A 16050-nucleotide genomic window follows, 5' to 3' on the forward strand; every position below is an offset into this window, starting at 1 on the left:
TAGCCAATTTTTCTGTCTTCTAGAAAACCTTATAATACATATCCTGTTAACTTTTTTTTTATTGCAAGTGTTCTAATGCAAACTTAATTCTATTTGTTAAATTTGTAACTGATTATATTGAACAAATCTTCAAAATGTATCAAATTTTTATATCCAGCATAATTTTTTGTTTTAATCACACAAGTCTAACAACAAAGTGATCTTAAAGTACACACTTATCTATCAGTATCATCATTTGCTTTAGCTTATTTAATCACATAGTTATAAATAAATAATCTCTATATGATTTACTTCAGATGGAAAGCCTTACAGTTAGCTATTGAGGACCGTTTGAAACAACTTCAAGATGCCTTGAGGGATTTTGGGCCTAATTCTCAACATTTTCTTATTGGTAAGTTTAAGTAATTTGATTTTAAAATGTAATTAAATTTTGACAGGTTGAATTACTACTTTTCTTTTACTACAAATGAAATTTGCATGTCATTTTTTTTTTTGACACAGTGTATTTTGATATTACATTTTCAAAAATAGTTTTATATTTTATAAACATTAGATTGTGTAAGTATACATAAGTGAAATATTTGTATGCTTGAAGAAGTTTATTCTGAATGAAATATATATTATAGATAAGAATATCATAGCAAATGAAAAAGATTTGGTTTTTGCTAGTTATAAGTATGTATTCTGTATATATTATTTTCAGCAACCATTTGAAACAAAAGTTGTAATGAAATATTTTAATTATTGTAGAAATTTTCAGACTTTCATAAACAATGCTAATAGCTTTACTTTCTAGAACTAAGAACAGCTGTCATGGATTTTCAGAACTAATTAAAATTTAACTTTAATATTCTTAAATGCATAAATTAATTCATTTTGGGGCAGGGTGAGATAGGGAGAGAGAGAACAGTAATATTGTTGTTCAAGGATTAGAATCCTTTATAGTTTTCTTGAATCAAAGAACCAAGTTAATAGAATGGTTCTGATTCTAAGTATGAACCATTTTGCATGCCTGCCTCATGAATCCCTCAAAGTTCATGTTTACCCAACAGATTCAGCTTTTATAGACCCACTTGTAGTTATGTATACCAATGTGGGACCCACAAGTTGCAAACCAGGCATTTCTTATCTCATGGGAGACGAGGTGTTGTGATGGTCACTTTTTTGCTGTTTCTACACTGTTTATTACCAAAATGTTAGGCTCATGTTCTGTTGAAGTGTTGTGCTCCATCATACCTGATCCATCTCTACTTGTGTCAGTTATTTGCCAATAATTCCCATTTGGACATATTAATGCCATTCTTTCTTGAATTTTTCTGATAGTACATTTTTGAACTACTTCCTTTGTCTACCTCATCTATGGTTTCTTTCTTTTTGCTGTAAATAAAACATGTTAGGACAACTGAAGGTTCAGTTCTTTCAAGTTATTGTTGCATAATCACGGTTTCAGTGCAGGAGATACTGGCTTGCTTGAAAATACTGACATTCCATCATCTGTTTTACCACTGGATGTACATGGTTTTCTTCAACATCACAAACACCCAGCATATAAGAATCTGATACTTCTATTCAGATACATAAACAAATGGGAGAAAATATAGAGCACTTTAAATATCTGGTTAGTTTCCTATCACATACTGCAGATATTAATGAGGAGATCCAACACAAGATAAAATGTACCAATACAACCTTTGGTTGCCTGAGATGAGTATATGAAAATCATGATCTGAGATGAACAACTAAACTTATATTGTACAAAGTAGTTGTACTCGCTTTCCTATACAGCTCTGAAACCTGGAGAGGCAACATGTCTAAAGGCCTTTAGAATATCAGTTTCCCATTTCTCTCTGTTTTAAATGTGTTGTGGCATTATACTCTGTGTAAGCTAATTATTTTCTAAAAGTCATAAATATAAATGAAATATTTCTAGATGTATGAGAAAAATTTATCATTATACATGTTTAAAACTAAATAACAATGAAATATTCAATAACAATTTTCACAGATTCAAACAAAATGTTAATTTTTATTTAATTAAAAAAATCATTTCAGTTTCAGTGGAAAATCCCTGGGAGCGATCTGTAGCCGTTAATAAAGTGCCTTATTACATCAAGTAAGTAATTTGATAATTCTGTAAGATCTTGTAATTTGCTGGAGGCATTGTCATTTCAATATAATAGTGTGTGCTGCATTAGCTCTTAAGGCAGTTTGTCAGCATTTCTAATCAAGCAGTTTGACAGTTTGCACATTCATGTCAACATCAGATTTACAATTTTGGGCAGACAGGTAGGTTCTTAGAAAAGGTCTCAAATGGATAAGCTGTATATTCAGTCCAATATATGTGGGGAGAGGGTCTACACATGCACACAAATATAATTTATATATATATATATATATGCACACACACATACACATATATAAAAGTTGTATTGTCCATTGATGATAGATTCACTTAAGTGAAGGATCCTGAAACAGTTTTTAATTAGGAGGAAGCTTGTTCTGTTCTTTTCTTTTCTATGTATTTTGGCCATTGATATCCATGTTTAGTCTCATATCTTAAAATCACTGACTTGATGCTGTTTAAAATTGCTTTTGCTTATATGACATGGATGATGTAAACTTTAAAACTATGATTTCAAGCCTCATTCTTTGAATTACATTTATGGTGAAAGGAAGCTGAGGGTTTGGCTATCTAGGAGCATTTAGACCAATTATTTTGATTTCTGAGAATGCCATGCAAACTATTTGCAATGGAAATTTGCTTTGACATAAATAACTTGATATTACACCCAGCAGTATAGAAAGCAGTGAATTTTTCATATTTGACATTAAATATATGCCAGTGTCGAGTTTAAGGTAGTGGAATGTTATTGAAATTGAAGAAAATTATTAAAATAATAATCCAGATAAATGATGTTGATGCAAATACTATCCTTTAAAATTCCTAACTTAGAATTCCATCTACTATCTTATTCAGAACTTATTTTACAAATCCAAGATACTTTCATTTATTGATCTCTCCCCCCTCTCTCTCTCTCTCTTCTCTCTCTCTCTCTCTCACGCACACACACACAGAGTTTTTTCATTAAAATGCCAACTATATGAGATTAAAACAGATTACGCCAAATAGCCCAAACCACTGATTAGCAACCAGTAGTTATCATAGCTTTCTATATTACCAGCCAAACAGAATTTATAGAAAACTGAAGCATTAGTAATCTGATTATAAGTAATAATGTAATTTTGAATTGCAATTTTAGAGGAAGCATTCATTATTGAAGTAGTTGTAATAATTGTATAATAATCACAGTGCAGTTACAAATGAAACTTCATCAATTAATTAGTATTAAGGGGACCAGTGATTTTAACTACTAGAATAATTTTTATGATTGATTTCCTTTTTTCTGTTATTTTCCCAATTGTAATTTTTTACAACTATTTTATTCTCCACTACAATTTCCCACACTCACACATTTACAATATTAATTCCTTGCAAGGAATACTCTGTGTGTGTGTGAGAGAGAGAGAGAGAGAGACCACTCATAATTTTTTCATCCAAAGATTTTCAATAGATGGTGTCAAATCTTTTAAAATTGTCTGGGAAGGAAAATTTCTTCTAAGTACCTTTTAGGACACTACTACAATGAAAACATGTTAAAAAAAAAAATTTTATAACATGACTTTCTTAGTTTGATGCTGCTCAGTAGAAAAACACTTGTCAGTTGTAATTATATATTTCCAGGAGGTTATGAGATCAAATAAATTTGAAGATTTAAATAAGAGAATATATATATAAAATAAAGCCCTAGAGGGAGTTACAGCTTACCAATAAGAATTGAAATTAAAACACTAATGTGCTACCTTCTAGGTGGTTGATAGTTTTCTTATTCAGAATTGTGTATTTTACTTTTGGTGATTTTAAATGTGTGGGGGACTTTTTAATGTCTTTTTCGTTTAGAATTCCACCACCAAATATTTATTAGTCTTTAGTGTTTGTACTGTCTCTTTACTGTAAAAATAATTGTTTTGTTTTGTGTATATACTGATTAGTTGTGCACACAGAAAATTACTGTTGTATCTCCTCATAAATGCACTCACTACTAAAAGTAAATATTTGTATTTAATCTATAACTATTTTTATCTTTGCTGTGGCTGTGTTAATCCACTAAACTGGGATACTTCATCATTAATACTTTAAGGAGGATATGCACATACACACACACACATACACACACACACACAATCACATATACATGCTTAAGAGTTATTCTATTATTTATATCATTGTCATTCCTATACTCTGCATAAACCAACGGGTATCGTCATGTCTTCCCCTTCTCTGTTTTTGTGCTTATTCTTCATTTAACGTTATAACTACTGCAAACTAAAATAATTCTACTTTCTCATGCAATACACAGTGGAAGACAAATGGCTGCAATCAATTTCTATTTTTATATTCTGTCCTGCCAGGTTTCATATAATGTTAAAGACAAACTTCCAAAATAATAATTCACTAGTAAAATACCGATGCACTACATGTACCAGTGTATCATTATTCTGAGATGATTATTTAAAATTCTTTATACAAAGCTTTAAACTTCACTGTTTATTTTAATAAGATTAATTTATTGTTAGTATTTTTTAATATTTACTGAAATTATCAAATTATACTTATGATTCCCTACTGTTCATTAGATGAAGCTTAAGGATTATTGTGATTATTACTAACTACATTACTTCATAGTTCTATACAAAGTTAGCTACTGATTTTTATTTTTCAGCCATGCTACTGAAACCACTCATTGGGACCACCCTAAAATGACAGAGCTGTTGAATGTTCTAGGTTCGTTGCTTTTTATATCTTTCATCTTTATTTTTTATTTTTAAGTCGAATACTTACTGTATTGGTCTCTTTGGCTGAACAGCTAAGTTAGAGATGTAAACAAACTGACATCAGTTGTTAAGTGGTGGTGGAAGACAAATACACACGCGCATGTGCACACACACATACACACACATACACATGTATATGACAGGCTTCCACACAGTTTCTACTTACCAAATTCACTCACAAAGTATTGGTCAGCCTTGGGCTATAGTAGAAGACACTGAATGTGCCATGCAGTGGGACTGACCTTAAAACAAAGCCAGCTACTTTACCACATGTATATGTATCCTACCTATTCAAATGAATAACAACTTTTTTTTTATTAAATTTCTTTTCACTCTTTTTCTTTAAACTTTTTATGTCCAAAAATTATGATTTCAACCAAAAAATTTGTGACTCTTAATTATACCAGGTATTTAATGATTTTAGTGCTATTATGTTAATGCTGTTAAAAAGATTACAAGAATTATAGCATTTCACTTGTATATTTTTAAAGAATAATCACAAAAAATTAGCACAAACAAACACACCATTAGCTTTGGAAAAAGTCTTGCTAGAAGTGTAATAATTTTACTAAAGTGTGTTACACATTATTCAGAAAATTGGATATGTCCATAGCCTGTTAAGGTCTTTCTAAAGTGATTTCCTAAATATAAGTTAGATGAGTCAATATTTTTATGTGTTTCAATATTTATATGTGTATGTGTGTATTTATACAGCTTTTTTAATCTTATCTTCCAGCTGACTTCAACAATATCCGTTTTGCCGCCTATCGGACAGCTATGAAACTACGATTATTACAGAAGAAGCTTTGTAGTAAGTGAATAATCTATACCTTTAATACACTTGCAGTTTAAGACCTCAATCACAGCCAAATTGATTTCCATAGTTTATCATCTTTTGATTTCTGTTGTTTAATACTTTCAGAGATTGTGCAGATAGTAACATCTAGATTACATACTTTAAAGTATTTAGTTCATATTTCAAATTTTACTGAAGTTTTCTATACCATTTATCCAGTCTGGAGTTGATTAAAATGAGCTGCAATAATATTCTAAGATTTAATCAGTCAACAATACTCCTTACCTAATCAAAATTAGAATTTTTTTTTTTTTTTTTTTTTCTCATATAAGTAGGATATTTATTGACTCCTGAACAAACTTAATCTCTTATTTCATCTTTATTTGTTGGACACATTCTGCTTAGGAATTCTGTTGAAGAACTAGAAAAATTTTTTTTTTCTCTGTACTTAAGTGCCGAAGCTACTAAGCACTTGAACCTTTTTAATAGGGTGAAATAAAAGCTTATGGTATGGCACCACTATGTCAGTTGGATAATTATGTCTTGCCTCAAACTATCAACTTTGTAGTATCATTTTTTTCCTGAATGATTTATTGTAAAGTAATATTCTGCTTGGCAGCTTGGATGTAATTCAACAACCCTTGATAATGGTATTATTTATTTCTTTTTTAGTCATTTTCAGTCATTAAACTGAGGTCATACTAGCACAACTCTCTTCAAAGTTTTAGTCAATGAAATCAATCCTACTTTCTATTTCTGTCAAGTACTTATTTTATTGAATTCTAATTGTCAGACTGCTAAGTTAGAGAACCTAAATGGACACAACATAAACAACACCCATGTAGACATAAACACAGAGACACAGACATAAAGACACTTTACCCTCATACTGTAGGATCAAACACAGATCCATGAGATTGCAAAATGAATTTCCTAACCATGTAGCCATAACTGCACATGTATATAACGTAATTATTTGCTAAACAGAGAGTAAACATTGTGATATATATATATATACACACACATACTTAATTGTCAGTATAGAATAGAAAGAAACTGTGTTTTGTAATGTAATGATTCTTTACTTGGTCCAGAAATAATTTTATAAAAGATCCAATTTTTACAATTATTTTCTTTATTTTTTTACTTTTGAAATTTGATATAACTTTTATTCTGATATTTTTTAGACTCTGAGAATATTTTATGATGGTAATTAAAATTAATCCAAATTCTTGGGGGTTATGGATCAGAAAAAATGTTTGACATTTCTCTAAATTCAATTAGATTCTTTCTAAACCTCACCCTTTGATTTTAAAAGCTTATTTTTTTTTTAAATCTTTACCAGATACATTTGTATAAAGCTCTAGACTTATTCTGAATATGGAATCACTTGTGAGTGATTGTATTGAGTTAAAATCTCTAGATTAAAAACATTGGACTTATGAAATTCCATTAATGTATATAAAGATATTATAAACTCAGAAATTTTGACATCCCCTGAAATTGGCTCAAGTGTTTATATTTTTGTTCAGTTATCATCTTTTATAATGAATTAAAAAGATTCCACCAGTCTCTTTACTGATACAAAGTAAAAATTGTTTATAGAGTGCAATGTAAGGGCTAATTGATTTGTTTTTTTTGGTGGGGGTAGTCATAGTTAAGAAAATCTATGAGCCTTTTCAAAACCTCCTGTATTAATAGGAGGAAATTCCCCTCAGAACAGTGATCCTGTCTATATGTTTACAGTAGAATAGATTCAGCTACAATGCCTGAGGACCAGTTGGTGGTTTTAAACTAGGTGATGGATCAAGTCTACTACTCAAGATCAAGGGCTCTTGCTTCAACATGCTTTGATTAGCCTAATGTTATTGTAGATAATACTTACTTGCATAAGGTACTGCATGAGTGGCTTGAACCCAAAACCACATAGTTGCCCAACAAACTTTTAACAACACACCTATGTTTACATCTAATTAGTTTCAGTGCACACTAGACATTGATTTTATTGATCCTGGATGGCTGAAAAGAGATCTCAACTCTGCTTAACTTTATTGTAGCAATGATGGTGAAGGATATAATTTTTACTTAACAAAATGCATAACAAAACATCTGTATTGAAACTGATATATGGAGTTACCTTCTATTTTAACATGGAGATTACTCCAATTAAGAACTTAGTTAAAGTTTTCACCAAAATATTGTGTTATATACTTGTAAAATTAATGCAATTTCTTCCTGTCCTCACAAAACTGTATATGTATATTTTTTCAGTGGATCTTTTGGAAATGAGTATGGCAGTGGATTCTTTCGACCAACATGGCCTGAAAGATGAAAATGATAAACTCATTGATGTTATAGATATCATCATTTGTTTGAACTCTATGTATGAAGGAATCGCTGACTTACATCCTACATTAGTGAATGTACCTTTGTGTGTTGACCTAAGTTTGAACTGGGTGTTGAATGCTTATGATGTGTAAGTTGTTCAAAATTGTTTTTCTTTTTATTCTACTTTTTGAAAATATAATCTCTACACTTATTTATGATGATGAATCTGAATTTCCAACTTTTGTAGAAAGAACGGATTTTATGTTTCATAATCAAATGCCTTTTGAATTGTCGATAATATTTGAAATATATGATGTTAATATGAAATATGTTTAAACTATAACTTTTTTAGTGAATGCTTTTCAATTAAACAAACATGATTCTGCCATTCACAAACTGATTTGTATTCCATGACAGCATCTTGCATTTGCCTATAAATATATTTATTTATATACACATGCATACATGTCAATATTGAGTACTTCTTGTTTGTAAATTCAAACATCATTATCATCATTTTGTGTCTCTTTCTGTGCTAGCATTGATTAGATAGATCATTGTAAACTGAGTCAATTATTTTTCAATGGCCTCCTAGATGGGTCACATCTTACATTCTATGTTGGCTTAGATTCTATTACTACATGCCCTTCCTAACACAAACTGCTTTACAGAGTGTATTGGGTGCATTTTTGTCATGACACCAACACTAGAGAGGTTATCATACCCTCAATACTATTTCAGTCCTCTTGACATTACATTGTACTCGCTACCAAATGTTTTATTACGGCAACAATGCTGATAAGTTGCCTTATCCTTGCTACTCTAGGCAGTCTCCATTTATTCAAGGCGATATGACCAATAAGTTAAAAAGAAGAGAGCTATGGGAAAAGATGAACTTGGTTGAGAGGGTGAATGAAGCCTGTATATAATAGGAGAAACAATGTAATCTGCATGACAGGCTAATGTAGGAGAAAGGATAATGCCCAGCTACTTACATGTTAATTCAGAAGTAGGTGATTTAGTTAATCAAACAACTGAATCCTCATCATTGAACAAATGGAGCACCATCCATCCATCTATCTGTATGCATATGTCTGTGTGTCTCATATTGCCATTGTCTGAACTAAAACAATGACTTTATATATCTCTCATAAACAATATGTACCATAGCTCAGTAGTTTTAATTATGTGTGAAGACAAGTAGAATAAAAGTATATTACTTAAAATATAAGGGCTGGCAACAATAAAAGCATATTGTCATAGAATACAGTCTCAGCAACTTCTGCAAACCCATACCAACAGACATAAAACCAATAGCTATGGTGGTGGTAGTGGCAACGGCGGTAGCAGCAAAAATGATTGTGTGTGTGTGTATGTGTTGATGTGTTGTGCTGTGCAGATTTTAGTGAGCATTGCTGATGCCATAACTGATTTTTAATGTTTTAAGTCATAGCACTTATAACAATGCAGTAGTTACTTTATTTGTACCCTCTGTGCTTGTGTGTGTGTGTGTGTGTGTGTGTGTGTGAATTACTCACACATACATACATGTATATTTGAGTGTAAATACATATGCATAAGTCATAGTATTTATAATAATGTGGTAGTTATTGTAGTTATTTATACCCTATATACACACACACACATACATACATACATACATTCACACATGTATGTTTGATGTGTAAATACATATATACAGACAGGTAGCCACTGATTATTGTTCTCTCATTTTCTTTCTCTTTGTCCCTTCTCCAGCTACCAGTTTTCCCTATCCTTTTCCCCTTCAGTATCTCATGCCACTCATCCTTCTACTACTGTTCTTTTTATTATTGTTGATATTGCCACCTATACCTGAAGTGTTTTTTTTTTTATAACAGTTCTGATACTTGTGAAATGTGTGCATGTATGTTTGTATGTGCGTGTATATCGACATCAGATTTATATATTGATGAACAAAACATATTTGATTCTGTATGTGTGTGTAGCTTAAGTATACATATTTATCGTTTGTTCCATGTCTGTTTTTCCATGTTAGCATGGTGAGCCAAATATATTATTATAGCATTGTTTTCAGCTGAAAACCCTTGTTTTTCAGACGTGGGATCTCTCATTTTACATAGCTTTACATACTCAAAGTGAACATGTGATAATCATTTGTTGATAGGAGAAATGATAGATAGATACATATATACATACGCACACACCTACATACACATGCACATAGTTTTGGTCAGCATGTGGTTGTAGTAGAAAACATTTTGCCAAGGTGTCAGCCATGTAATGAGGTGAACCCAAACCACATGGTTGGGAAGCAAACTTCTTAACCACATAGCCATGCCTGCACTTATATATATTTATGTATATATACACACAAACATACGGTGCAGTGAATAAATTGTCGTTTAAATTACACGAAAATGAAAATAACACTCACATCCAGCTGTAGAAACACTGCCAGATCAGACTGGGCCTGGTGCAGCCTTCTGGCTTCCCAGACCCCATTTGAACCGTCCAACCCATGGAAAGCGAACGTTAAATGATGATGATGATGATATCATTTTAACAGATATATTTACCAAAATTACATAAAAATATCTTGAAATACTAAAGAGTAAATTTATTCAATAAAATCATCATTGGCTTCAACCACAACCTCCAGACAACTTCAGAATTTCCTGGACAGTCTCCTTGTTTAAGTTGGTGAACGCTGCCATAATCCTTGCCTTCAGTTCATCTTTGGTGTTACAAGGAGTTTTATTGGTATCTCACTCTACTGCACCCCACACATAATAATCAAGGTGGCTGCAGTCTGGGGAGTTAGGTGGCCAGATGTTAGAGGTGATGTGGTCACAGAAATTGTCTGACAACCATGACTGGGTTCTCCTGCTTGTGTGGCATGGTGCAGAGTCCTGTTGCCAGACATAGAGTCTTCCAGCAGCCACCCTCTTGACTAAGACCAGCACTACCTCCTCCAGGGACTTGATGTAGGCCTCCATGTTAAGTCTAAGGCCATGTGGAAAGATGAATGGAGGCATAACATCACCATCACTAATGATCACAAATACCATGGTGTTGACTAGATGTTTGATTTTTATCACATCGAGCACAAATGCCAAGTAGTACAGCATGTTGTTTCCAAATTTTTGACAGAGTGAATTGGTGCTGTTTTTCTCATAGACTGTGCCCAGCTGCCCCTACTATACCGTGTAGTCCACAAAATCAAAAACAAGTGCGCTTGCGCAAAACTGAAAATATAAAGTAGCGACAATTTACCCATTGCACCCTGTGTGTGTATATATATATATATATATATATATATATATATATATATAGGCACAGGGTAAGAAGCTTGCTTCCCAACCACATGGTTCCAGATTCGGTCCCACTGTGCAAATATCTTCTATAACCTCAGGCTGACCAAAACCTTGGGAGTGGATCTGGTGTGCCTTTGTGTCTGTCTGTCCCTTACCACTGCTTGACAACTGGTGTTGCTTTATTTACATCCCTGTAACTTAGGAGTTCAGCAAAATAGACTAATAGAATAAGTGCCAGGCTTAACAAGAAAATAAGTACTAGGGTAAAAATTTTTCAAATCAGCACCCCAGCATGGCCACAGTTTACTGACTGAAACTGGTAAAGGATAAAAGATACATATAAAATTTTGTAAACTGCACATTAATCACCAAACAAGAAAAGGGCAAAGTCCATTAAAACTTGGGTAGAATGCCTAGCAATATTTGTTCCATTTTTCAGTGCTATAGTTCAAATCTCATGGAAATTACTTTGACTCATCATTCTACAATTAGTAAATGAAACACCAATCAAATACTGGTGTCAAATCTCTCTCTCTAAGCTTTGATGCACTGTAAATAACTTTAATTTTTAAAAAAAAGACTAGTTTTCCATCTTAATTTAAACTTAGCAAATATATTCTGTATGCATTTTTTTTTTTAAATTGTTAAAATTATTTAATTAATATCAGTTTATATTTCGAAAATCGTTAACTCCTTTACATTATTTTATTGTGTGACAAACTAGCTTATTTCATGTATTTCGAAATTAAATTCTTATGATGAAATGTGAATATAGAAGTCAACCTCATGATCTGCACTTCCAAATTACAAAAAGCTGTTTCAAATGTCAGTATGCCAAATGAGCTGTATCTTCAAGGATTGATCACTTAGCAATAGCATACAATAAAATCTTATCATCTATTCTTTGATGTAATGCTTATGTACCATTACTTTTATTTATTGGTTTTAAGGACATATATTATTGTACAGTGTATTTAACTGCTATAGCAGAGAAGAATAGATCAAAACTATTCTTGTGAGCATGTGTGCACTTGTGCTTAACTGTATATATTTGACAGCTTGCTTGATTATAAGAAATTTTCTTTTGACCATTAATTGAATTTTATGACTTTTAAACATTGAAATTTATAGAACATATTACAAAATATTTATCTTGCTACTCGGTAAGAAATAGAAATCTAAAAGATTATTTATTGATCTTTCATAGATAAAGTAGTTATTTAGTTTCCTTTGATATCTATCTTTGCATGTCATTTTTCTTACAAATATAAGACTTAAGCTTGCATTAAATTATGAAAAAAAAATGTCAGGTGTAATCAGTGATCTGTTGCTATTTTATTGAAGCTATTTCAAAGATAATTCATGTCATCTGAACTTTCATTAACTTACCCCTACCAAGGGAGCTGCCAAATATCTTAGAGATTAGAGTGGATTTGGAATTCTTGGAACAGTTTTTAGAATATGGAAACTATTAATTACTTAATAAGGTTGTTGTAATTTTCCTCTACATTTTATTAAAGTTGACTGTGAAATCAAAAGAGAGTTATAAAAGTCTCCTTGAATTTTGTTGTATAGTTTTATTTGCGTAATCTGTAGGCAGTGGGGTATGTTTGTTAAAAAAGATTTATGTTAATGTATTTGAGAAGGAAAAGTAAGATGTATATGTAGGTGAAATATAAGCATGTGTGTGCACGCGCGTACTCACACACACACACACACACACACTCTCTCTCTCACTCACTCATATATGTGTGTGTCATTCTATTTAATTTTGTATGTTGGTCTGTCACCTTTGCATTTACAAAAGAAAAGTTCTGGTATAAAATGGTGTAAACATTATTGGTTGCCAATAAAGAAGTGTTCAGTATGTCATTTTGACATGTCATTTTACTTCATAATAACCATCATCATCATCATATCTGTTTCTCCATGCTGATAAGGATTGTAGGTGTCTGTAATGCAGCAGCTTTCCATTCATGTTTATCCTGTATTATCGCATAATAATAACTCTTAAGTCTGAATGAGCACCTACTTTTCCCTCACCTCTCTTCTTTATCTGTGGCTATTAAAAGTAACTTTCACTACAAACCTATGATATGCTTTTTGCCCAGAACATATCATTGATTCGCATGACAAAGCCATACCTAACCAGTCATTTTCTTATCTTACATAATGTCTTTGATGTTCAGTCACTTTTTCAACTCAAACTTATTCTTCCTCATAAGTTAACATTTGTATATCTAACAATAATAATCAACTCATTCTTCTGCCTAGATGCTTTCCATTTACATCTGTGCAGTATTTCGATTCATAAAGTACTTCATAAAGTGTGCCTTTCATGAAACTTTGTTGCTGCTAACAGTGATTATAGTCTTCCAAACTTATTCTATAACCCTTAAAACCTAACCACAATACTGTCATTAATTTTACTGCTATTTCTAAATTTCCTACACAGAAGACATAAATTTACTGCTACAGCAAGCAAACTAGCCAAGCAGTCTATGGTCCTAAGATCATGGAAGCTGAGTGCTTTTACTGAACCTAAAATTTCATAGTTTTTATATCCGTATTATATACTCTAATTTTGCACTGGTTATTGATATCCTACTTCTCTCTTACTAGCGTTCTGATGTCAGTGGTCTTTTTTAGCCTTTGTCATTAACTAGTATCTAAATCTTAGTGGTTTTCTATCCAGACGTTTTAACTCCTACCTAACTTTCTATTTTATTTCTGCTGTATGCATATGCTTAAATTATTTTCCCTGCCCCTAATATTTCTTTTTTTCTTTTCCACCTCATCATACAACTGATTATTTCACATGTTGGAAGCATTTTGAATATTTCTCTTCTTGCTAATAGGTTTTGCTTGGGTTAACATGGCAAAAAACCATCCATCTTCTCATAGCAATGTAGGTCACAACATTTAGTGCTGGTGTCTTCAGAATCATTTTGAAGAGGATTTCTCTGAGATATACTTGTGAAACACTCATTGTGACACATGGTTTTTTCCACTACTATTTCTCTTTTCTCTTTCAACAAATTCTGATGGAAGTCCTCATTTCAATTTACTTCAGATTCTTTATTTGATAACTAATCATATTTGTCAAGTGTATTATTGTATTAAATACTTTTTTACAAGCAGCTGAGTGAAAAGCTAGAAATAGATTTGTTTGGTTTTTCATCAGAAATGCAACTGTATTCCCATTTTGAAGTTGTCTTGATTGATATCTAATATCACGCACACATTGTAGAAGCATCTGTTGTACTGAATAACCTTTACAACAGGCTTATTTAAAGCAGTGTATGTTTGTAAAATATCCTACCCATCTCTTTTGCTTTACCATCTGTGTTCCAAACTAGTTTCTACATTTGCTTTCAGTTTGGGGTGGGGCTAGCAAGGTACAGATTCATGCATATTACTTCATGTACCTACATAATATGAGAGATATTAAATATATTCCTTACGCAGACACATTCTTGTGAATAAACTTTGTGTGTGTAGGCATTTATAGAGTATGTGTGAGTTTTTTTTTAAATATAGAAACTTATGTAAACAAGCATAAATTGGATGTACGAGTTATTGGTACCAGCCTTCCTTTTCACATATTGTACAGTTTCAGACAAGGAATCTAAGCATCAATTAATTCATCAACAGCATTGTGTGTGTGTTTGGTTGAAGTACAATTTTGATAATTGAATACAAATAAAAGATACGCTAGTTGTTAATTTTGATAATTAAAAATCATTGAGGTCACTTGGATAAGTTATTCTTACCAAAATAAATCTTTACCAGACCGGCACTGCTGTGTAGCTTTCAATAGAATGCTCTTCAAATATTTGCACATGAACAAGATGATTATTTTAAGTTCAGATATTCCTCAGTTACTAATTAACTCCACTATCAACTAAAGTTACAATACAACTACTATTGATTTCAAAATATTCACTTGGACTTTAAGTCCTGAAATTCCTTCACTGTAAAAAGATTTTTCAAAATTACATTGAAGGTGATAAAGGTTATTTATCAATTTACATATATGTACCATCATCATTCAGTTTTACATTCATTTTATTATACTGACATTCATTTGACAGGTTTGAGATTTACAAACAAAATCGCTCACATATCTGCACACACACACACTCGTATACATTCAACAACTTCTGCTAGTATGCATATACACACTAGCTTTCCAAACCTTTTATTTCAGTTTTTACACTTTCACCTTGCAATAAATAACTGACTTTTATTCTTTGTTTCTGGTCAAATAACTATTCTGAAAGTCACAAAAGTGTCTTCATCTTGTTCTATGTTCCGTTGTGTTTAGTTTCTGTAATCTAATTTTATTTTGTAATTTGAAAGACAAAACAAAAATTTGTGCTGTGATATTTGTTTTCTGGTATACTATTTTTCTAAGCATATTTTATTTTTCTGCACATGCACATATCTCTCTCCTACCTCTACAACTTAATTTTACTTCCCAACCCCACTCGTACTATTGATTATGGATTAATATACCACAATTCACATGTTGGAAGCAATCGGAATATTTCCTTTCTTGCTAATAGGTTTTGCTTGGGTTAACATGGCAGTTGCTATCCATCTTCTCATAACAATTTAGGTCAGAGCTTTTAGTGCTGATGTCTTACAAATCATTTTGAAGAGGATTTCTCTGCGATAACACTTGTAAAACACTATCATTATTACACTTGATAT

The 16050-nt window shown here is 31.8% G+C and overlaps 1 protein-coding gene across 8 annotated transcripts in view; it reads left to right on the forward strand.

Annotated features, from left to right (window-relative positions):
* LOC115232614 (dystrophin) overlaps positions 1-16050 on the forward strand; it is a 744226-nt gene that overhangs the window by 673057 nt on the left and 55119 nt on the right. For all 8 annotated transcript variants that reach the window (XM_029802603.2, XM_036512501.1, XM_029802605.2 and 5 more), the window contains 5 exons: positions 297-391; positions 2053-2113; positions 4782-4843; positions 5630-5704; positions 7961-8165. In XM_029802603.2, the coding sequence (XP_029658463.1) occupies positions 297-391; positions 2053-2113; positions 4782-4843; positions 5630-5704; positions 7961-8165 (498 nt within the window). The remainder of the gene's footprint in view (positions 1-296; positions 392-2052; positions 2114-4781; positions 4844-5629; positions 5705-7960; positions 8166-16050) is intronic.

This window comes from Octopus sinensis, linkage group LG2, assembly GCF_006345805.1.
Source record: "Octopus sinensis linkage group LG2, ASM634580v1, whole genome shotgun sequence".
NCBI classification, from domain to species: Eukaryota; Metazoa; Mollusca; class Cephalopoda; order Octopoda; family Octopodidae; genus Octopus; species Octopus sinensis.